General features: G+C 41.1%; 1 protein-coding gene across 7 annotated transcripts in view; it reads right to left on the bottom strand.

The window, feature by feature from the left end:
* The window catches only part of LOC121434735 (cyclin-dependent kinase 14), a 526,212-nt gene that overhangs the window by 214,353 nt on the left and 286,559 nt on the right, over positions 1-25,300 (bottom strand). For all 7 annotated transcript variants that reach the window (XM_041633665.1, XM_041633666.1, XM_041633668.1 and 4 more), the window contains one exon: positions 7,405-7,525. In XM_041633665.1, the coding sequence (XP_041489599.1) occupies positions 7,405-7,525 (121 nt within the window). The remainder of the gene's footprint in view (positions 1-7,404; positions 7,526-25,300) is intronic.

Genomic DNA, 25,300 nt, shown 5'->3' with positions numbered 1-25,300 from the left:
AATGAGATTCTACACAGGGGTACTAGGATAAAAGTAGAGTGGACAAATCGGTACAAGAGTGTAAAGTCTTCATCCACCACAACACCCATTTAGTATAATGTCCGGAAAAGTGAATCGAGAGTGCTTGCCTGAACAACGCCATAGATTAGCTCCCCACCAATGCAAATCAGCCAATAGAGTTAAATTGATAGACAATGAGGCAAAGAATTATGCAGAACCTATGAAACATGTGGTATTGCCAAAAGAGCGGAAACGGCATAGCTGCTCCTGTGAGAGAGAAGAGTCGCCATGGGCAAAGCTGATCTCTGATCTCGCAATGGGCACTGTTGCGGTAGCTGTTAGCTAACCAGCTATACTTGAAACTGCCACAGTTTTTCTCTCTGGAAACTGAAAATAACAGTTGAAAGCTTTGGTCAAATAAGTTGGACATAGCGCTAACAGTGGGAGATGGAAGTGGACTTGGGGGGCTTCAGTATGGTTTGGGTTAAACATGGCCTCTTCTTTAAATAGAAAAGCATTGCATGTTCAGAGAGACAGTCTCTATGCGAACATATATATACAACTTAAAGCATGAAAGGGGGATGGGGAGATGGCTTGGTCAAACAGTGTTTGCAGCGCAAGCACAGGGACCTGGGATTGGATCCCCTGCACGTGAGTAAAATGTCAGGCATGGGGCAAGCATCTGCAGCCCGGAGCTTGGAGGTGGACACAGGTATGTCCCTGGACCTCACTGGCAAGCTCCAGGTTAATTAACAGACCTGTCTCCGAATAAATAAATGGATACATAAAGTAAATAAATACTCTGGAGAGTGATATAGGAAGAGTCTCAACAATCTTTGCATTTCATACACGTACAAGCATGTCTGGATAGAAGAACAAATCTACCACAAATTAAAGGTACTAATCTACATGCTCCATTCCTTAATTAACATATTTCTATGTTAAAACACAGAACCATATTGCACCCATGTTCTACTCTCCCATGTGAGACTCCTCTGAGTCAAATGTCCTAATTCCAAAGACCGCCTATATGTTTATTTCCTAAAATCAAATATAGCATCTTCCATTTCATTGTCATACTCCATAGCCCTCTTGGATGCTATAACCCAATAGAAACAAAAGATATTTAATTAGGTTGAGTGACAGACCCCAAAGACAATATGAATACAAGCTTCAACATTTAGATAGTTTTATATTTCCCCAAACTTTCTTTCTCTTCTTATAATCCGGTGAGTCAGTGGAGTGTGCCATGGTTATAACACTGTCAGGAAACTTAGTCTCTGTGACGGCTATTTCAGAATCATTCAGAATCCATTTGTGGCTAGCCAGTTACTTTGCTAATGTTGATTAAAAAGAAATTAGGAGAAATTTAATTTGTTTTAGAAATATTTAGCAGGGAAAGTCTACATTAAATGATTCATCCTATCTATTATCATTGCTACTAAGTGGCCAAATATCCTGACTGAAATACATTCTTTGTTTCACACACACACACTCATAAACAATGAGATGTGAAGACGATAACCAGAGATTCTGATAATAACTGCTTCCCTGACCATTCCAGAGGCAGCGCTGGTTTGGTGTTGGCAGCTGTTCCATGGTTTTACAACCAGACAGGATTAGAGGGCTGTGCTGACCAAGAAAACTCACAAACAATCATACATTTTCTGCAAGAAGTTTCTGTAGCCACCAGTCAGTCCTTAGGCATGACTTAAACATTAAAACATAGTAAATCTCTTCTGATTTGAAAGGAAGGACCAAATACTGTTCTAGTGCATTCTAAGTCATACAGCACAGTCAGACCCTTTGTACCCACTGTCCTTACAGAATTATTAACTCTTGAAGGTGTCATTATATATGGATGAGTTATTTGGTGACTCAGATTTTAAGAGCCCTCATTAGTTGCAATGAACTCAGAACCACCAGGGACATGTGGGTCTTTGTAGCTATCCTCAGTTCCATTGCATTCCACTGCTATTGAATATAGCAAGTCAGTTAGATCATACATTATTTGAGCCCTGCTTAAGAGCTACCAGGCAACTATTAAATTTGACAGTGACTGTTTCATATCTTCCTGGGCCTTATGACTGCAATAATTAGAAAACATGCTAACAACACTGACAGAGAGACGACTCTGCTGTAGTTCAGGAATCAATTCTCGTTCTTACCTAGTACTCCCTTTGCCTGGGTCTGAAAAAGCATGGGATAAAACCGGACTTGCTGAACATAGCAGACAATGAGGACTACTGAGAACTCAAGAACAACGGCAATGGGTTTTTGATCCTACTGCATGTACTGGCTTTGGGGGAGCCTAGGCAGTTTGGATGCTCACCTTACTACTAAACCTGGATGGAGGTGGGTGGTCCTTGGACTTCCCACAGGTCAGGGAACCCTGATTGCTCTTCGAGCTGATGAGGGAGGGGGACTTGATCGGGGGAGGGGGAGGGAAATGGGAGGCGGTGGCGGGGAGGAGGCAGAAATCCTTAATAAACAAATAAATTTAAAAAAATGGATGCACTCACTTTAGCAGAAGTGATGAGTGAGTACTGACTAGGAGTTGGGAAAATGTATGTCAGCATAGACAGCAAGTACGCAATTCAACAGCAGTATTCAATTCAATGATTCATGTCCTGACTGTTTGGAGAAAGTCTTCCTTGAATAAAATTATATAGTAGAAGCTATTGAAATAAAGTCACCAGGAGAGACAGACAGCACAGGCTCATGGGGGGAGAACCAGAGCCTGAGCTACACAAATATCTGAGCTACACAAAAGATTTAGCATGGATTGAAGTGTGATATATTATGAAATACTTTGTGTTTCAAAGGTGCGTTGGTAGTAAAAGAAGACCAGTTTCTTAGAAACCACCTCATGAGACAGCACAGAATGTTGTAAGGAAGGGGTGCTGGGAACACTGCCCTAGACGGAATGTTGGCTACCTACTCAACATGTGACCTGAATTATATCATTTTCTCAGTGTTTTCTATTTTATTTATACACAGAATAAATTTATGCCCAGTGTAGGAAGATTCATTTATGATTCTTTCTCTTAAAACAACAGTAAGTAAACCTGAGTCTTAAGAAATTTCATTGCATAAATTGCTTGGATTCAAGACAAAAAGATCAGTAAAGATGATAACAGAACACTGGATAATGCCAACATGTATGGCCATTAAGATATATAATATGAAGCAATGCCAAATGGCTTTATGATACTTAATGATTAGGCAATATTCTTTCTAATATATTAAAGATCAATTTTGATGCAGACATTTTCCTATATATTATGACTAGCACAGATTTTTTTCCCTAACCACCCAGCTGCTATAATGTTAAATAAGTTAATTTTAATCTTAAATCAGAGATGTAATAGAGACAGGGTGATTTAATATGCAATCTCATTATGGTTGACAGGCTTATTTATAAATGATCTGCCCACATTTTGACAAGCATAGTTAATATGTTAATTAGCTTTAAAAAGATGATGATAGGAAGCGCTTGACAAACCATCATTCTTTGCACACGGTGTTGGGGGTGCTGCCGTTGATACCCTGGGCCCCCTCTAAAGCACAAAGCCTTTGAGGAGATAATCATTTATTAACAACAGATAATTTAGCTACCTGATATTAAAAATTAATCCGGTAAAATAATCCCCAACAACGTTCTGCTTTAGAGAACCCGAGCAGCTGCAAAGGCAGGTCAGAGCATGCAGAGAGGAAATGAGCTTATTTAAAATCCCAGCTCTGCAGACAGAGCTGTGCTTTCTAGTCAGCCAAAAGTTACACAGATATGCTGCCCTCACGTCCATGCTCCCTTCCTGTGTTCCTCAGAACCCACGAGTCTCTCTGGTTTAGAAGCTTAGCCAAGCTTTTAAATGCTCTGACGTTCAAGGCACTACGCAATCCAAGCATTAACAGACGCTTTACAAGAGGCAACGTTCAATTCGAATTTGCTGCTTAGATCTTCATTCATCAAAGGAAACAAAGGTACCAAAACTACCGTGATGCGCTGTTAACTTGTTCTATGCATTCACACATCACCATGGTGCTGGCGACACACAGGAGAAGCTCCTAGTGGTGCCAGCTCTGATTTCCATCACATGCTGACACTGTTATTGCATATGTGTCTTCATTAATATCTTTAGTGCCTGTGGCTATTGAACGCTGTGTAGGGATCATCAGTTCTTAGTTACTCCAGCCCCAGGACAGTAAATGAACTGTAAAAATAGCCTGAAACTCCTGCCACCTGCCTCCCTACTGCTGTCCTTGGGTTAATATTTGTATTTCTTTTTGGTGCAGCTGAGCCATGACTCAATTACAATCCCATTTCCAGGTGTCTGAATAGCCTGCATCGATGTCATTGATTATGCAAAAATCAGCTCCCTGTGAACATCCCCCTCATGGGAAAGACACATACATTTTCACCTGATTGCAAAATAGCAGAGCAGCTTTTAGAAAATTGCTTGGAATGAAATCAGATTCCAAATGACAGGCATGGCATAGACATCTTAGATTTTAGAGCTTGGAAGTGAACTGAAAATAAGCACGGGAAGCTCAATCCTCATACACTTGCTATTTGTGTCTGGCAATGAGTAACGTTGGCATGGGGACAAGGGGGCATTTGGGGTCCCCTATTTTCTATCAGATTTCCCCGTCTTAAATAGCAGGCTTCTTCATATGCTTCTATCATGCCTCTGTTCAAAACAAATTGGCAGCAAGTGCCCGACCATCTCTCACACACAGGGAGAGGGGCAAAGCGGGGCAGACTAGAAAACCGTGTGTGCCAGAAACAAACATAGGAGAAAGCCGGAGCCCATCCTGTATTCGGAACTATAAAAACCACCCGAGTGTGTGTGTGTGCACATGCGCATATATATGTGTGTGTGAGAGAGTATGTATATGGAGGCCAGAGGTCAGCTTTGAGTGTTGTTTCTCAGGAAGCTCTCTACCTGTGCAGAGGAGGGCAGTTCTCTGACTGGCTAAGAGCTCTCCAGGTAAACTAGGCAGACTGGGCAGTGAGGCTCAAGAATCTGCCTGCTTAGCATATTCATGCTTGTACATTGGTTTGGGGGACTGAATTGAGGTCCTCCAACTAAGCAGTAACTCCAGTCACTTAGACATCATTCTGTTTGTGTGCTGTACATATGTGTGAGTGTGTGTATACGTGACTGTAGGCACATGTATTCATAGCAAGGTCAATGGTGTCCTTGCTGTCCACCTTCATTTTTGAGACAAGCTATCTTCCTGAATTGGCTAAGTTGAGCTCCAGGGTCCCACCTGTTTCCTGATTTTCTGTGCTGTGCCACGGTGCTAAACTTAGTAGTTACATGCATGTGCCACGGCGCTAAACTTAGTAGTTACATGCATGTGCCACAGCGCTAAACTTAGTAGTTACATGCATGTGCCACGGCGCTAAACTTAGCAGTTACATCCATGTGCCACGGTGCTAAACTTAGTAGTTACATGCATGTGCCACGGTGCTAAACTTAGCAGTTTCATCCATGTGCCACGGTGCTAAACTTAGTAGTTACATGCATGTGCCACGGTGCTAAACTTAGTAGTTACATCCATGTGCCACGGTGCTAAACTTAGTAGTTACATGCATGTGCCACAGTGCTAAACTTAGTAGTTACATCCATGTGCCACGGCGCTAAACTTAGTAGTTACATGCATGTGCCACGGCGCTAAACTTAGTAGTTACATGCATGTGCCACGGCGCTAAACTTAGAAGTTACATGCATGTGCCACGGTGCTAAACTTAGCAGGACGATGCAATCTTGACTAAACAAAGCAACTAAGACAAAACTGGTTCCGCACCACCAATGTTCTAAAAGACATTTTATTAGCAGAGAGCTTAGCTGAACTTACTGAAAGACAACTAAGATGCAAAAATAAACGGAACAATACTTTATATCTCAAGACTGTGATATAATTATTACTTGCATAGCCAACACTCAACTAACAGCAAAAAGTAATAAGGGATTAAGAGGGCAACTAAGTGGTACCCTGCTGTGTGCACTGGCCTCTATCTCTAACTTTCCCCCATTATAATCAAGGATCTAAGTATCTATGTTGCCCCAAAATAGGCCTATCCTTAGGGGACAATATTAACTACAGAAAGAGTAAATAACCATTAAAAAGCCAAGACCAGGAAGTGTGATAAAAAAATGATTAACTCAGCCACTCAGCAATAGATGGTGATATTTATTCTTGGGATTTCAGAACCATTAAAATGTGATCAGATTTATGATAAAGCATACAAACGTATGAGAACAAATCTCCGGGTGTTTGGCGGCCTAGATTCTTAGTTTTATTTAAAGCTATAGATCTAGACATAAAATGTTAGTTACATGGACATAAGAGTTTACAGATGACGTCAGTGGCTCCACAGAATACCAAACCCCACAGTTAGGGGTATCTTAAACATACATTAAGAAAGTCGCTAAATCTTAAAAGCCAAGATTGCTCGGGGGGGAGGGGGGGTTAGACGCATGAAGTAACTACACAGAGGAAGATAAATAACACATGCTGAAGTTTTACTGAGGCCATAAACATTATATGATCAGTTGTAGCATAAATATGGGGGCATAATCATCCCAGAATGATGACTCTGTCATAAATCAGCCACAAGCTTCAAGAATTATTTTACTTCAAACGCAATCATGAATCCAGAAAAGGAAAAGCCATGCTCAACAGCCAAGTGTGACTCTCTCCAGAGTGTTAAGAAAGACGTTCATTCCCGTTGATGATTATGACACTTAAATCTTACATAATTAGCAATGCAGGTAGTTTGCCAGTATTAGCAAATATTTCCGATCATTCTAATACACTAAAAAGACTTTAACAGCTGCTGAACTGCTGCATAGAATTCTCCTGTCCTGGAATTATTCCAGATTTTAAAAACTCAAGGCATTTCATTTTCGACACTTGTTATCAATAGCTTTCAGTCAAACCAATTACCAGAGCTATGTGGGCAATATAAATTCATTCCCTGTTACTTCTTAGTCTGCTGCTCTTTGAAGGTACACACTTCCTCATTATAAAATAAAACAATAAATTAGGACCTTACAGAGAAATTTACAGTACTGAAAGAAAAAAAAAAACCCTCTGACCTTGTCCATCAAGAACCCTTAGAAGGTTCCATATGGAACAGTCTCTGAGTGCCATTCCCAACCAGGTTTGAAAGCGGCAACAGCCCTGCCACACACAGGCAGCACTCACTCCTGCATCACTGCTCTTCCTCGGCAACAGCCCTGCCAATCACTGCTCCTCCTTGGCAACAGCCCTGCCACGCACAGGCAGCACTCACTCCTGCATCACCGCTCCTCCTCCAAATGGTTGATGTTTGTCTAGGTTTGGCCCAGACCGAGCATGGCACACAGATCAGATAAAGTGTTCATTTCTTACCACATGTCAAGGCAGGTGGAATATTCTGTGGAGCCCAGGAGAACATCTGGAGGTCTGTACCACAAGGTAACCACTTCATTGGAATACGTGTGGCTAGGGACGGATTTTGCTCTTGCAAGACCTGTAGGTTACAGGAAACATAAAGAGGTTAGATGGGCATGCAAAGAACATGTGTTTTAAATTGAAATGTTCCATTTTAAAACGTTAAACAACACTGCTGTAATTCACATACATGAATGTAATGTCAAGATGAACACAAGATTTGAGGGGAATATATGCAGTTTTTTATGTTTTTTATCATCACGTTGATAACCATGAAATAATGCATATTGAAAATAAAGCATCTGTGCTAGGGCTCCGATCAAATATCTCTAGACAAAATCAGAACAATCTCAGAATCTCCTGGCTACTGCATCTGTTTGCAGAACTCTAGTTCTGAGAGTTCCAAATATGTAAGTCGTATCACTAAGGGTTCTTTGGTAAAATAACTTGCAAAAAAAAAAGAAATATTAAGAAACCCAAAGTCTCCCAGCTATACAAAGGACCAGAGCTACCAATGTTTACGTGTGTATTGAATCTGTAAGAAGCAACTGCAATACTTTTCTCAAAGAGATGCCCCAAAAATTTTTATGGTATGAGTGTTTTCCAAAGACTCACAAGTGGATACACACTCAGGAGATTTACCTGAAAACCAATGAGCTACACAATTACAAAGCAATGCTCAAATTGGAACATATAGGTGATGAAAGTTGATATAAACCATAATGGGAAAGAGTGGTAGTATTACCTTAAAGACAATTCGACCTAATAACCAAAAATACACACAGACACAAGGCTGCAAAACAAAACAAAACATATATTCATGTATGTCCTCCATGGTTTTACCTCTGGAATATGTGATTATCCATTTTTAGAAAGATTTGTTTTACTCTGAATTTCATGTGTATGGTGGTATATGCACATAAGGATGGGAGCCCACAGAGGCCAGAAGAGGGTGTCAGAGCTCCTGGAGCAGGACTTCCAAAAGTCTGTGAGCTACCTGGTGTAGTTACTGGAAGCGAACCATGGTCCTCTGCAAAGCAGTAGGTTAGAACATGCTCTTACCTCTTGAGCCATTTCTCTGGCCCTGTCTCTTTCATAATTTAGTATTTTTAGAGTGTTTTCCCCTAGGTTGTATGTAATGACTAGTTCTTTTTGAAAATAATGTTTATCTGCAATGCTAAGGATTGAACACACTCCCCCGTATGTTAAGGAGGCCTAGTCCCCTTTTCAAAAAGATTGGCTTTTACTTTGTGTGTGTACATGTACACCTAAGTACACACATGCACATACTACGTGGACACACAGGTGGGTGCCCGTGGAGGCCAGAAGAAGGCACTGGATTCCCTGCTTGACTTGGGTGCTGAGAACTGAAGTCAGGCCTTCTGCAGGAACAGCAAGCATTCTAAACCACTGAGTCATCTCCCCGCCCTTCTACGTCTTTTAAAGGTCACACATCTCACAGCGTTGCTTCTGAAAGCCAAACAAGTCACAGTAGATCACTATCTGGCCATGCCATTAGTGGTCAGTGCAATATTTTAGATCTGAATGTCCCCTCATGGTCCATTTGTTAGAGAACAGTTCAATGGCCCACAGTGGTACTGAGAGTCGATCCAGGGGACGAGGCCTAGCAGGAGGAAGTTGGTTCACTGGGTCATGAGGGGGACATTGGGGGGACAGTCTTTCTCCCTTAGCTCCTACAAAGTGAGCAGCTGTGAACCTCTTTTAAACATGTTCATTTCAATGATATATTAAAATTATCAGAGATGTTTAGGAAATCACTTCTTCCTGTTTTTTAACCATAGCTGTTAATTTTCTGGGTTATTTGTGAACTTATAATCAAAAGGGTAGCTGGTAAGACAAAAAGTTGATAATTCAATTATCATTATAATCCATTGATCTACAGTGTAGTTGTTACAATAAGGTGATGACATATGGAATTGGCTAATGTTCTTATATATCCCATAAAAAATGTACAGCTATAAAAAATATACAAAAATATTAACTTACTACACCTAATATCTTGGACATAAATAGAGCTCTGTCCAAGCACAGATTCCATGTAGCACGTTCTCTACTTTGCAAGGTTTAACCTACCTCAATTCAGACAAAACTGTACTATTAATATGACAGTAAGGCTGGGAAAGTGTCTGCAGGGATTGGCAATCCCTTCAAACGACAACATTTCCACATAGGAACCAAAGAGCTAAGGACGGCTCTGAAAATAGGTTCTGACGCCTCCCATATGTGGCTGTCAAGTCAAATGGGAGCCAGACCATCCGAGCTGGAGCTTCTTGCTTTTCCTGAGGCCTTATTGTCAGACAGCTCATACAGAGATGGGCAAATGGAAAAAGGTGAGATTGTCTTTGACAGTTCGTACGATCAGGCTGGTTATGAAATAGAAAGAAACAGTCTAAGATGAAAAAAATATGAAACCTCAGAATTCCCTGAATACAATGAAAGCCCAACTACTGCATGTGATTACGGAGTGTGAGTTGTTAAATTGGTTAAGGATTTGGAGAAGATACAAAGGGAAGTTCCTAGTCCACATTATCTTCTCCTGTCTGACATACTCAGGTCAAGGAGAGCCACAACTTCATTTAGCTGGGCTACAATGTTCCCAAAAGGAGCAGTGAGGATGAGTTTTCCAAGTCACGAAAAAGGGCTTTGTAAGAGTGTTTGCACATAGAGATGTCATATAGACAGTAATGGGCTGTAATTCAGATTAGTGCTTTCTTCGTCTGTTTAGATGAAGTTTTCTTGTCACCTCACTTGGGGTGACATAGTCAGTTGGAAGCTGTTAGTTCTGAAGGTGTACACACATCAATGAACAAAAGGTACTTACTCTAAGGATATTCACATTCATTTCATAAGAAAAGTGAAGCCTATGGTTTCTCAGGAAAGACTGAATTACTTCAACAATGGCTTATATTTTTTTTTTACAAGAATACCTTGAAATACGATTTTCTAGTGCATTTCCCCAATCTTTTTGGTAAAGACAACACCATGTTTTTGTAAAGTTCACAAATCAAAACCTGCTTACTCATGCAAAATTTATGAAAGCGCATCTTCCAGCTGAAGGAAAACTGTAGGGCAGGATTAATTAGCACAGCATGTGTGAGAGCTTTCTCTCTCTGGTCCCTGTCAGTTGCTATGGTTACACTACAGGAAGAGAGCTACACTACCTTTAAAAAAAACCCACAAAGTTCATGGGTGATTATCAAAACTTCTTTTATTAATGTTTAGTCTGGGCTGAAAGTCTTTAGGAAAGTGAGACGCAAACCAGATGAGGGCAGCTTGTCTGCAGTGTGGCTCGGCCCAACTGGTGCCGCCAACTCTCCTGGACTCCCATAACCAAGGGATGGGTATAGCCTTAGTGTTGCCATTTCTAAGGAGGACAGACCCGAGAGGAAAGGGGATGTCCTGCTATTAAGAACACTGCTACAGTTCAGAGTGGGGCTACCACAATTCCTAAATAGAATCTTCGACTTCAGATGTAAAGAAGCTTTGTAGCTAACAATTTTCCAATGAAAGAATTCCTTTCCCCTGTCTACAATATAGGCAACTCACAGGTGACACCTGCTGCCACCTTGAGTTTGCTCCTGTCCTTTAGCAAGGACAAAGAAGAAATCTCAGGACTCTGCATTTTTTTCAAGAGGAAACAGACCTTCACCACCCAACAATGGATATTCTCCTCTTATCTTAATTGTTCTCCACTGGGAGTTACACCCTGCAGATTGCTTTCTTTATTTAAATTTCCTCCTTTACTTCTTTCTTACAGAATAGTTAGCCAAGAATGACAAGACGTCCCTCTGGGACCTTATCATATTTGTTTCATACTGGTTTTGAATATGCCATACATTTAAAGCAGTATCCTCTAGTGTGGAAATTCATGCATTGAACACTGGGTGTGGAATGCTTAGAGGCAAAGTTTTTAGGAAGAGGTTGGTTCCTGAGAGCTTTGACCTAGTAATGGATTAATTCAAGAGCACCTCTGGGCAAGTGGCCCTAGACAGTGTAAGCAAGTAGGTTGACTTGGACTGAGTCAATAAGCAGTCTTCCTCCATGGTCTCGGCTGTGGGTCCTAACTCCAGGTCCCTGACTGCTTGGCTTCTTGACTGGGCTTCCTTCAGTGACAGACTGTTCCCCGGAGCGGTATGATGAAATAAATCCCTTCTTCTTGCAGTTAGTTTACTCATGGTGTTTTACCACAGCTACAGAAAGCAAACTAAGACACTTCCCAAAGAAAACAAAATGCTCATATCATTGAGTTTTAATACAGGATTTATAACTTCGTACATGCTTCTCTGAGAGATATTAATTGAAATGAAATGAATAGATACAGTAAGCCTACTTAGAATGATTGGGCTAAATACCAATTGACGAGCTCATTGTTGTGGATTAGTCTGTGTATTAAATGAAGCTTCTGCTGACATGGCAAAGCAAACTGCCTGATGTTGATTCCAGAATTGCCCAGGTAGTTAGATTTGCTCAAGTTCCTAGGGCTCTCTAGCCTTTGGTTTTGTTTGTCTGTTTGTTTGGGTTTTGCTTGTTTTTTATTTTTTTAAACGAGCGGTCTGAAATCTGTGGACCATAAATTGAACTAATCGATGGGCATCCGTCATTCTAAATAAATCCTTTTGGAAAGCATCTACATCCGGTCATTCAGATGTGACAATGGCTGCATTTTACTGAACAGCTGAGTAGAGTAGCTGACAGATGCTCTGTGATCCAGAAAACAACTTTACTTAGAATCTGACACACGCGTAAGAAAGGTCTGCTGATACCTGCGACAGACTATGTTAATTTTTGTGCTCAACAAGTAATCAAATTCAGCAATCCTACAGATGTAATCCTAAAAGTTCTTCACTAGATGTATAAAAATCATATACACCCTAGTTCCTCCAAAGCCTCCACCTGGGCAGTTCTGCATCATGGATCCCGGCCCATCTGCAGGAGCAAAGGGTGCAGAGGCATCTCCAATGGGGCATGTGCTAATAGGCCACCATTTCACAGCTCACTGCCTTATGCTTCTAGTTTCTCTTTCTCAGTTCGTGAAAGTTGATGTATTATTTTAATTCCAGATGACAGCACTGCACAGCAAATGAATGCTCTGATCTGAGCAAATTGGCAGTTCTGATGGATGGCCATGTCCATACTGGCTTCTCACCAACTTTTATTAGTGCTATTTTTAAGACAAGATTTTAGCCTGGACATGAATTTGCTATGTAGCTGAGGCTGACCTTAAATTTCTGATCTGATGGGATCCATCTCTTGAGTGCTGAAGCTACATATGGGGAACTGGTTTACTGGATGTTGTGGATCAAACCCAGAGCCTCTTGAATGCTAGATAGAACCCTGCCATCTGATTTGATTTGTACTCATTATAATTTTTAAATTAAATGTAAAAACCACAAAGTTTGTCATAAAAAAAATCCAAGTTTTAAATCAAGACATAGTACTCAACTTTCGAAACATTGGCTTATAAAGAGAATTAATAATATCACCTAGAACATCATTGAATATGCATGACTATACTGGACAAAAGATATTTATTAATTAGAGGGAAACTGCTTAACTGCTAAGAGAACTTGATTACAAGACTGACAACCTGAGTCCGGTTCCCAGAAACCACGTGGTGAGAGGAAAAGAGCACTCCAGCAAGTTGTCTCCCAGTCCCATATGTAGTATCTAGTGCGCGCACACACACACACACACACACACACACACACTCACATACACATTTTGGAGATACTGATGGAAACAGTTACAGCTATAAGGTCAAATGGAGGGGTGGAATACAAACCAGAAAGGAAGAAGTCAAACAGTCTTTCCTTAAAGAAGATATGACAGTATACAAAAGTGACCAAATCTCCACCAGGCAACTCCTACAACTGATAAAGCACTTTCAACCAAGTGAAAGATTTGTATAATAAAACTTTGAAGAAATAAATTGAAAAATCTTAGGTGATGGAATGATCTCCTATGCTCATGGGATTAACACAGTAAAAAAATCATCATCTTACCAAAAGCAATCTATGGATTTAATGCAATCACTATCAAAATTCCAACACAATTCTTCAAAGATTTTGAAAAGACAATTCTCAGCTTCATATAAAAAAATGTGGAAGAAACTAGAAGGAGTATAGGGAGGGGAAACTTCAATCAGGATATATCATATGAGAAGATTATCTATGTTTAATAGAAGGGGAAATATTTAAAAGATATTCATTGAAATAATTGTAACTATAAGGCTAAAGAAAGTATAATTTTGTGTTAAAGGCATAATTTGCACACAAAAGAAATGACAATTTACTATCTATCTTTTATCTACCTATCTACCTATCATCTATCCATCTATCTATCTATCTTTCTTTCTTTCTATCTATCTACCTATCTAGCTATCTATCTACCTATCATCTACCTATATATCTTTCTATCTATCTATCTATCTATCTTTCTTTCTTTCTATCTAGCTAGCTATCTGCCTATCATCTATCTATCGATCGATCTATCAATCGATCTATCTTCTTATCTATCATCTATCTATCTATTATCTATCATCTATCAATCTTTCTTTTTATCTGTCTATCTATCTATCTTACGTGAAATGTTATATGTCCTTACTTATTAATGCATTCATTTTTAGCTTTCAAAAGAATTAAAAAATTAAGACAAATTTATGAAAAAAATTTGTTTTTACTTATTTCCTAAAGTGCTTTGTGTTGAAAGCAGAGGAAAACAACGTTCTTGTCTTCTGTTATGAGAACAACATACCTGTGACTTAATAATGTAGAAAGAATAGAGGTGTGATGGCTGAGAAGTTCCCAAGAATGACGCAGAGTCCCACAGCCCAACATTAGGTAGAGCTTGGGGAGTCCTGCAGAGGAGGGCAAGGAAGGACTGGAGAAATCAGAGGAGTCAGGAGCACCACAAGATTATGTTCCACAGAATCAACTGACCAGGACTCATGAGAGCTCACAGACAATCAGGAGCCTGTAGGGGTTTGACCTAGTTCCTCTGCAATTATGTTATGGCTGAAAAACTTGGTGTGCTTATGGGGTTACTTGCACTGCAAGTAGCGACTGTCTCTGACTCTTCTGCCTACTTGCAGGGCACCTTCCAACTCCTGTTGGGTTGTGTCATCCATCCTTGATGGGATGGCATGTGCCTGGTCTTCGTGTAGCTGTTATGGCATGTGCTTAGTCTTATTTATTATAGCTTGTTATGGTGTGTGCCTGGTTCTTATTGTAGCATGTTATGGCATGTGCCTGGTCTTATTGTAGTTTGTTACAGCATGTGCCTGGTCTTAGTGTAGCCATTATGGTATGTGCCAGATCTTATTGTAGCTTGTTAGGATATGTGCCTAGTCTTACTTATTGTAGCTTGTTCTGCCCTGGTGGTGAGTGTTCCTGGGAGACCTGCTCTTTTATGAAGGGAGGCAGAGGGGGAAGATCTGAAGGAGAGCAAAAGAGGGGGAGGCTAGTGGAGAGACTGGGGGGGGGGATAGAGGGAAAACTGTGGTCCAGGTGTAATATTTTTAATTAGAGTGGAATTAAAAAAAAAGAGTACAATGATCGAATTGGTTAGTCATCTGGTAAGGGCTTTCTACGGTGTATCCCAACAGACCAAATAGCATCACATGGCAAAACAGAGAAAATATGTATTTTTCGTTCCTGTTTCTTCTTTTTTATTTTATTTTTTTAAAAAGGAAAACAAACTATCTTCTTTCATTTTACATACCAATCCCATTTTCCCACTCTTCCCCTCCCATTTCCTCCATTTTCTCCCAACCCACTCCACAGAGTAGGCAAGGCACATTGCTCCAAGAAAGGACCAAGACCCTCCCCACTATATCCAGGCTGAGCAAGGTATCCATCCAAAGAGAATAGGTTCCAAAAAGCCAGTCCAAGCAGCGGGGACAAATCCTGGTGGCACTGTCAGTGACCCTGCAGTCTGCCCAGTCATACAACTGTCACCCACATTCAGAGGGAATAGCTTGATCCTATGCTGCTCCCTTCCCTGTCAAGCTGGAGTTGGTGAGCTCCCATTAGCTCAGGTAAGTTGTTTCAGTGGGGGAACCCTTCATGGTCTTGACCTCTTTGCTCATATTCTCACTCCTCCCACTCTTCAACTGGACTTTGGGAGCTCAGCTCAGTGCTTCCTTCCAGGTCTCTGCCCCTGTCTCCATCAATTGCTGGATTAAGGTTCTATAGTGACATTTAAGACAGTCATCAGTCTGACTACAGGGTAAAGCCAGTGGGGGCACTCTCTCTGCTATTGCTTAGGGTATTAGATGAGGTCATCCCTATGGATTCCTGGGAATTTCTCTAGTGCCAGGTATCTTGCTGGCCCCATAATGGCTCCTTCAATCAAAATATCTCTTTCCTTGCTCTCATCTCTGTCCTTCCTCCATCTCGACTATCCCATTCCCTCAAGTTCTCTTCCCCTGTCCCCTTCCTGCTTCCTCCTCTCCTTCTGCCCTCCCACCTTCCCCTACACTGATGCTCCCAATTTTCTCAGGAGATCTTGTCTATTGCCCCTTCCAAGAGGGACATATGTCTCTCTCAGGGTACACATTGTTACTTAGCTTCTCTAGGTTCCTGGACAATAGGCTCATTATTCATGGCTTAACAGCTAGTATCCACTTAAGAGTGAGTTCATACCATATTCATCTTTCTGGGTCTGGGTTACCTCACTCAGGAAGAAGGAGAAATCACCCAGCTGCGTGCACACACACACACACATACACACATCCCAAATCTGACCAGGCTAGAACAAATGACTGGATTGCCTAGAGAGCTGCAGAGCAATCACAGAACACACTCAAGAGAAGAAATCGAACGAGCAATTTCTCATGGGAAATGCTCAGGAACCTTCAAGGTAGGCTGCCAGATGTGCACGGTTTTTACTGCTTTGTCTGCTGGATTGTTCCATGGCTGTGAAGGCTTTGAAGATAATTAGCTAGAAATTGCACACACACACACACACACACACACACACACACACACACACACGTTCACATAAATCCCTACCAGGAGTTAGATGAACCCAGGGCCTCACACATACTAAGCAATGGCCCAAGACCTTGAATCCTTCCAAGGAGGGCAGTGGGCACTGTTTATCTTACAGGATTGCCTGAAGACTCTTTGCCTGGGGGTAAGTGCTAATCAAAAGAACATGTAATAAAGTATGTGGGAAACAGGTGATCTTTGATATGCTGTCACCAAATTTCATAAATGCTAAATAAGCTATAAATAGCCAATAATCTTTAAACAAACTAAGACTTTTTTCACAACAGTAAACACCATCTAAACTACTTGCAAACTTATAAGGCAATTATTGAGGCAATTTAAGGAAGGAAAGTCTGTCCAATTGAATGAGAATAATACTTTTTTGTTTTATTGGTGTTCCCCAACCTTTCTAACAGCACTGCCTGTCCTTTGTAGAGCAGGCTGGCCTTGAATTCACAGAGATCCACAAGTTTTACTTTTTTCAATTCATACTTTTTGAAGAATAGTCAAATCACACATAAGCGTCCCAACAGTGAACTCAACACAGAATTTCCAGATAATTACGAGAAAATCTCTACTAAGAGAAATGCAGGCTTATCTTATTTTGATGACCCTGCTTATCCTGAAAGTAGGACTGCATGTTGCTAATGTAGGGAAAAAAATCACAATTTCAAATCTGTAAAATTGAGAATTGGGGGAATATTTTTCAAACCGCATCATTATATGGGTGACATTCCCACTGCAGAGAAGAACCCACAGCCTTCCTTCGGGAAGGGATGGAAATAGCCCTGTGTCTTCTTTAAAGAGGAAGGAAGCTGAGGTGGCAACTGTATTACATCCCCAGTCCATCCCCTTCCGTGCACACAGCATTCTCCCCCTTACTCTTCAGTTCTGAGCCTAAGAACTCTCGGGTGGTCTGTCAGCCACAAGGTGCCTTCTCCATCTCCTCCACTGGTAAAGAAGCAGTGTTCTGGTGTGTGTGACAGTCTCTCTGAGTCACGTGAGGCCACTTCTACAAATGCCATTTGGGGTAAAAGACACAGCTTAGTGGCTTCTCTGATGTGCCCTCTTATTCAATGCATATGGCAGTTCTCTTGGGTACCCATCTCCCCCGCTCCCCGTGCTTCCTGTATGCCTCCTCACCCACCCAAGCCTATGCTCCCTATAGGCTGAACTGAAGGATCTCCACTAGAGTCCCCTGGTTTCAAGCTGGGTTTGGCCAAGGGAGATACACTGACCAAAAGGTGAGGAAGGAGAAAACCAGGGTTCCTCTACTTATCTCCCTGCCGGCTTCCCAGACCGACAGGAAGGCAGGCATGGTGCTCACGAGGCTACAGCACCACTTTCTGCTGAAACCCCATGGCAGAGAAGGAAAAAGCCTGTGCTGTTGTGAGTCTGGAAATGTTTCCCATCCTTAACCACCCAGTTTCATAAACATCACTCCATTGAGCTCTCCAATGGCCCATTGGAGTTGCCCTTTATCTCCCTGTAGAATCCGGATACAATTGCCTGCACCTGACCCACTCATTCTGCATTCATGATGGCTAAAAGAGATGACACATTGCAAACACTTAATTGTGCAGTTAACCTAAGTACATACCCATTGCTCACCAGAAAATACTATTACTAATATACGCTGACACACAGTCATTCCTCTTAGTGAGTCTTTTGACCGTATTGTAAAAGCATAAATTCAAAGGAATAAAAGCCATGATATTACTGTAGCCTTTGTGTTTTGGCCCATTTTGAGCAAATAACGAAGCTGCCTATTTTTCTCCACTATAGTGGCACAACATGCTCTCATGTCCTACAGAGCCTTATTTAACTGACAAACGCCTACCTAACTTGTCCATGAAAATCATTCAAAAAAAGTCCTCTAGGAGCATTGCAGACTCCCCTCCCTCCTCCTCCATGCCAAGGACTGTTCTCTGAATGACTTAGGCCCAGTGATTGCACAGGATGTCCCAAGTCCCTCATTTATGAGAAAATCTGTTAAGACTGGTTGGGACCACATCCCACTTGCTTTGCAGTTCCAACTTCTGACTGAGTGATGTCACAGTATCTGGTCCACAGGGAGCCTACTGCTGGCCTGACACATGTGTCAAGAGTGTCTGAAACACGGGGTCCTTCCTAGAAGCTTAGGCCTGCATTCCTGTCAGAGAAGCAAACCCAATGGACCCTCACCCAGGCACCTCCTCCTACACTGTTTCACAGAGTTCAAATAAAAATTCTTTCAGTCTTTCATGATGGTCAAAGTCCCGCCTGATTAAAATCCAGTCACATAAATATTCAAGATCCCTATGTGGGGAGAAAGTAAAAACCCAAATACTAAAGATGGTACTTTTAGGCTCAGGGAGACACTGAGGCAGGTTTTTGTTTGAGGTAATAGATTTATTAGAAAAGCTATTGATGCCATAGACATTCAGACAGAGCACAGTAGGCTCTGAAGAGATTTTAGCTCCATGTGGCAGAGGTGGGCTATGCAAAGGAAGCAGGGAGTGCCTACAGAACAAGGTAGTTTAGTAGCCTATAGTATATGCTTGATAGTCAGCCTGTCTCTTGCCTTCTTGTATTCCTGGAATTTTGGGGACTCTTTTCGTGGTTGACACATGATATCAGAGAAACCAGTGTCCCCTCCTGGAATTCTTAATCTAATTAATAAAAGATTAAGAAAGATTCAAATGGAAGCTTGAGAATAATTTTATTAGGCTTTTTTGAAGAAAGCTGTCCCAAGGCAGGTGAATCTCCTCAGTAATCTAAAGGAGGGGAGTGGAGAAGAGATGGACGCAAGTCATGTTCAGCTCACCGGCATGGAGGTCCACCTGCAGCATCAGACAGCCACAGAAGGGAGCCGGTATTTACCAAAAAGTGACGAAGCCCAATATGCCAGAGAGAAGGAACACTTAGGTAAACAAAACCTCAGAAAGTAATGTTTCCTTAAAAGATTTTTATTCCCTCTCATTTTCTCAGCAGTCAGCAACTAAAACTGTTTGTGTTCCTATATTCAAGCTCGGCTTATCTTCTGACCCACACTATAAGCCCCCTAGGAGTAATGGCCATTTCTTGTAATTACCTCCCTTCTTGCTAGTGGCTAGCCCTTTCGCATTCCAACATAATAGCAAATCGTTAGAAAACACAGAGCTTACGTAACACCCAGTCTGTCAAAAAAATGTTCAGAAGAGCATCAATGTTCTTATTATGAGCTCACAGCTGCAAACTGCAATACTCAAATGTAGTCAGTAAGCTAACGTCTCAATGGTGGCATTAACAGCATCCCTGATTCTTCCAGTTAGATGCCTCACAAATAGTTAACTAAGTGCTGTGTTTTGTTGTTTTTAAACAACACAAATGGGCAAAAGTATAAAAGCACTCATTTCAAAGCTTCCAGCTGTTCAGTTTCACTGAAGAAAGAGACCTGAACTTACCTTTGAAACTGTTGATTTGTTCCCAGAAAATTAGCTTAATTTCTGTTACGTAAATGTAAAATAAAGCCCTCATCACTGTTTGGAGCAAGCTGTGAAAGTAACCTACATTTCGCTGTTTGACAGGGAGGAAAAGGGTTGGGGTAAACTTGGGGCAGTTTCTGGCAGAGCTGTTTTTGAAGCACAGTGGTTTCCTGGAGAAAGATGTTTGCCTCAGCAAAGAGCAATGATGCTTTCTCAAGCTCCCCCAAAGAGGTGTTCAGAAACCTGGGAACTGAGGATAGGGTACAGAGTGATGGCTAGTCTCCACTCTCCAAAGGGCAGGAAGAAAGGGTACGGAGTGATGGCTATTCTCCACTCTCCAAAGGACAGGAAGAAAGGGTACGGAGTGATGGCTAGTCTCCACTCTCCAAAGGACAGGCCCAGTGAGTCCCGAGGGTAGTTACAATTAAGTCTGAATGTCACAAGAGTACAGATGCTGGGGTATTTGCTGAATTCTCACTTAAATACTGGGCACGATAGAGAGATCTCTGTCTCTTGGCTGAGAGAAGGAGTAATCCATGAGATTTGATTGTGGACCCCTCAGGAGCCATAGGCTCTCGGGAAACAAAAACATCATATTTTCCCAAGCCTTGGTTTTGGGAGCACATGATCTCAAACAGAAGCTGCCCTGGACCTGGTGAGGAAGCCCATTTGATGGAGTTGTAGTGTTGTGTTTGCACTCTGGAGTGCCTATGCTTCTGGAAGCCCTTCCTGCTTACTATTTCCACCAGTTTCCATATCTAATTTTAATGCCATACCATTCAAACTCCCCCTAACCTTAATTCCGATGTCACAAGTCACTGTACAAGATCCATCTGCAGATCTGATTTGTTATCTAGCACTCTACCCTGATGGATGAGTCACTGGAGAGTAGACCTGAATTACTTAATGCAGGGGACTGTCTGAATCTGGACATTCCTACACACACACACACACACACACACACACACACACACACACACACGGGAACTTCACAGAAATAATACAGTGGTTGGCAGGTTGAAAAAGGATTAGAAGTCACTGCTTGTGTTTCCAAAGATTCCAAGAGTCACCAGTGGCAACTTCAGGTGCCCATCTACATATTTGTAAACACAAATATTTAAGTGTCTGGGCATTGATTATGATACCATAGGAAAAGACTAAAATGATCTTAATGTATAGGAAAACACTGGCTAAACAAATTATAGTATATACTTAAAATATGAGTGAGGCCAGTACATTTTTAAATACTATTATGAAACGAAGAGTAATACATTAAGGGAAACAGCAAAATGCAAAATAAGAACATGCTATGTACTTATCTGTGCACACTGTGTCTATGGAAGACAAATCAATAATTGTACAAGGCAACTAACCATGGACAAAAATGGGAGGAAGAATGAAACATAGTTTCCACTGTTCTCCCATGTTAACATTGTGGGTGCATGTTATCTGCTTTAAAAAAATAATTGGTTTTAGATAGAAAAAGAGAAAAGGTCAATGAATCCTGACCTAGTTCTGAGTCCACCACCACGAAACCCCAGCCTTTTCTCTTTATGACACAGTCCCCAAATAGTTCTTCTTCATTCTAAATGACAGGCTACCTTTGCAAGACAGTGGAACTAGAGCCCTCTGAAGTGAGTTAATGGCTGAGGGGAGAAGCAACAACAAACCAAAAGATCCACACATCCCTACCAGTACAACCAAGCGGCTCTCTAAAACTCACTTGTCTGCATAATAACCAGAGATAAGCTTGCAGATAAAAATCTGCCTAGAAGGGAAATTTACTCATGAAATTACAATGAATGTGTCTAAGATGATGAAAGTGGTAAAGCTATTGAAACAGCTGGGAGTATATTTTTTTATGCCCATTCATACCACACAGGGTATGAAAGATTCACTTTTACATCCAGACAAGTGTTTTAAAAAACTAAGCACCAATGGACACAAGAATACAGCTGGGGAGACTCTGAGATATTCCAACATAGAATCATCAACCTGCCAAGTCTGTTTTCTCGCTTGTCAGCAAACATCACACATTCTCAGTGGAGAGGGCCCAGCGTGTTCCCCAAACGGTGCTCTGGTTCTAAGAGAGCTGTCAGCGGGAAGACAAGCTCATCCTGTACTACCAGGGACAGCTGTCCTAAAGAACTGCTCACAGAGACCAAGCCACACCCTGCTTCTGAACCTGCTAAGTATGCTTTAAATAGCCACATCTTGTCAGGCCAAATAATTTGTCCTTTACAGCACTTATCTTTCTTTATGAAGCTTTGTTTGACACCTCACAATGTAGTTTAAGATATTTTTCAAATAGAAAAATTTCTTCTTCATAACAAATTAATAAAATATTTATTAGTGGAATGCAACAGGGACTGGGGATATTTCTGAGGCAATAAAGCATCCTAAAACTTGATTTGTTAAAAAAAAAAACCTAAATGGTTGTGGAGTTAGTTTTATCACTGAATTTTAACATAAAACATGTGTGTGTGTGCATATATATACATGCAAAACAGCACAATAGAAACACCAAATCTGAGGGCATAAAAGAATAAAAGGCTAATATAAGTTATAAGAGTTAATAAGAAGCCTGAGCTAATGGGCAAATCAGTTTATAACTAACGTAGACGTCTGTGTGATTTTCTTTGGGACGTAACGAATATGGGAACCAGGAAGGACAGAAAACTCAGTCAACAAGGGACAAAAGCTTGTCTATCATACCTGAGGTCTTTGAACTCCTAGCACCAAAGACAGGGAAATGCCTTGTTTAGTTACATAATACTTTCTGAAAGGACGAAAATTTTCCTATTCCTTCTCTTTTTACAGAGTGGCAGTAAACAGATGGTGACTGCCAGGGTTCATTTAAGTGCCACTAGAACAGGACGAGGTCAGGAGAACATGACAAGACAGAACAGATACCATTGTTGAAGGGAGGGGCGGGTTCATGATGAAGCAACAAGTTCAGCTTCCTGCCTGTGAAACACATACCCTCCCCCTACATATATATATACATATAGACATGCACATACAAACACGTGTGCAAACACACACGTGTGCACGCCACCCTCCTTTCTGTTTCACACCACGGCCCTCCGTACATGCTGGCAATCTTGAGCTGGATCTTAGACTTCCTAAACCCCACAACTACGAAGAAGCAAATGTCTGTTCTTCATGAATTGTACAATTTGGGTATTCTATTATAGCAACATGAAATGGACTAGAAAAATGTCATTGAAAATACAGAAATCTGCATTCCAAATGAAGCTGGCAGTCACAATAAATCTATACTTCTCATCTTTCTTGCATTTTTCCCCCCACTGGGCAATGCAGAAGTACTTCGCAGTTGGCAATAGCATGCTTGAGGAAATGACCAGACAATGTATAATGCATATACATCTGGTAGGCAATGGAATGAGCTTATTTAGATACAATTTTGTATGTGTAGTTGTATGTGTTGTATGTGTGTATTAATGTCCGCGTGCATGTATCCATGCACGTATAGGAGTGTATGTGGGTGCAGATGTGTACACCCACATGTGTGCTCCTGTAAGTAGAGGCCAGAGGACAACCTTGGGTATCTTTCCTCACATTTCTTCCTTCTTTTGCCTGAGACAGGATCTCTCATAGGTTCTCTCACTTGCCTGAGCCTCTGCAGGTAGACGAGGCTAACCGGGCAATGAACTCCAGAGAGCTGCCTGTTTCCATACAAGTGCACACCATCTGGCCCAGCATCTTTCCTGGCTTCTGGGGATCCAAACTCAGTTACTCATACTTGGGAGGCAAGTGTTTTACTAAGCTGTTGTCTCAAGACAAGAAATAGATATTAAGAAACATTTCAAAATATTATAACTCGGAACTGAAATACCTTTAATTTCTAGAAGTCAAGCTTGTTGAATGACCTGTCTTAGGTCACTCAAGCTGTTCTTTCAGCCTCGGCCTCTGCATTTGATAGCTAGGTTTGGGCAGGCATCACCTGACTTGTCTGTGACTCAAGTTGGGTCTCACTCACCACAGAAGCACTCAGAGCCAACACTCTGCCATCAGCATCGTGAGTTTGAGATCAGCTACTTCCCCATTCTGATGACCCTGATTGCCTACAGCTTTGTAAAAGCCCTTGAAGCAGAGACCCCACCTAAGCCATGCCTGGGTCCTTATCCCACAGAAACCGAGGCACAATAATGCATGTCTGTTTAGTTACATTCATTTACAGAAATTTATCACAAAGCAATAGATAGTTCATTCAACACTCTCTAAATCAACATTCAAGAGGGTCTAAAATCTGTTCTTCCTTAGTAAATCTAGGAAATGCTATGATACATTTTATTTTAAATTCAAAAAGTTCAAAAGTCTAAAATTATTAGGTAATTTAAATTTGTATTCCCATAGGAGGAGGGAGCTGGGATGGGGGATACATACATGCAAACTTTTACTCCTTAAGTAAGTTTGACCAAGGTAATTTTTTAAAAACTTTTAAGATGTTTTGTTCTGTGAAAAAGTTTCAAATATCATAGGTTGGCCTCAAATGGCTATGTAGACCAGGGTGACCTTGAACTTCTGAATCTCTTGCCTTCAACTGGGAATACAGGTATCTGCTAGCCTGCTTTATGCAGTGCTGGGGACTGAAAGCAGGGTTTTGCACAACCACTCTATCAAGTAGGCTACACACCCTTTTCTAACACTAATTTTTATTAATGTGCATACCAGGTTTAGAAATAACATTCTAGCTTTTAGTTGTAAGTTGAAGAGAAACAGACACCCAAAATTATCAAAGGAGATAAGAGTCACCCAAATAATTGGAGGGATTGCCATACTCCTCCACGTCATACAAGGATGAAGATGTTCATACAAAGTATGAACTTAGTCATTTCTTGTCTTTTATCACTTCATAGCAAATAAGATACTTTTGTTAGCAAAATAAATCATGTATTTGTATTTCTCAACAAAACAATTTCTACCTACAAACAACACAAAACAATAATACCCCTTTATTCCTCCATCCCTGCCACCATCACCTCGTAGAAATAATTTCTAGGCAGTATTGTCATGCCTAAGGTCTAGAGTGAGACAGAGGAACTTAACAGAGAGGGAGAGAAAAGTGGAAATAAAGTATAATGAGGATTCTGCTTGATAAGAATGTCACCGAGAAAAAATGATTAAAAAGTATCTTGCTGATTTCTACAAAAAAATTCATCTTTGGCAAAGAAAATACAAATCAGGCAAATATGAATGCCTTTGTGCCTTAAGACATGATTGTGTTCAAGTCATAGGTAACCTTTGTAGATTCTGTAGGTTACTTTCTTCACAAACCAAGCTGATGGGTAAAGGGTAATGCTTCACCCTTCCTTCAAGGTTCAAAAAATTTCAAGTTTGCAACAAAACTTCTATTTGGGTAAAGTTCCAAGT

This window comes from Microtus oregoni, unplaced genomic scaffold, assembly GCF_018167655.1.
Source record: "Microtus oregoni isolate MIOR12 unplaced genomic scaffold, Mior012 000044F_ref0000062, whole genome shotgun sequence".
Classification (NCBI taxonomy): Eukaryota; Metazoa; Chordata; class Mammalia; order Rodentia; family Cricetidae; genus Microtus; species Microtus oregoni.
Note: the sequence above shows the minus strand (reverse complement) of the source record. Positions and strands in the feature narration are given on the sequence as shown.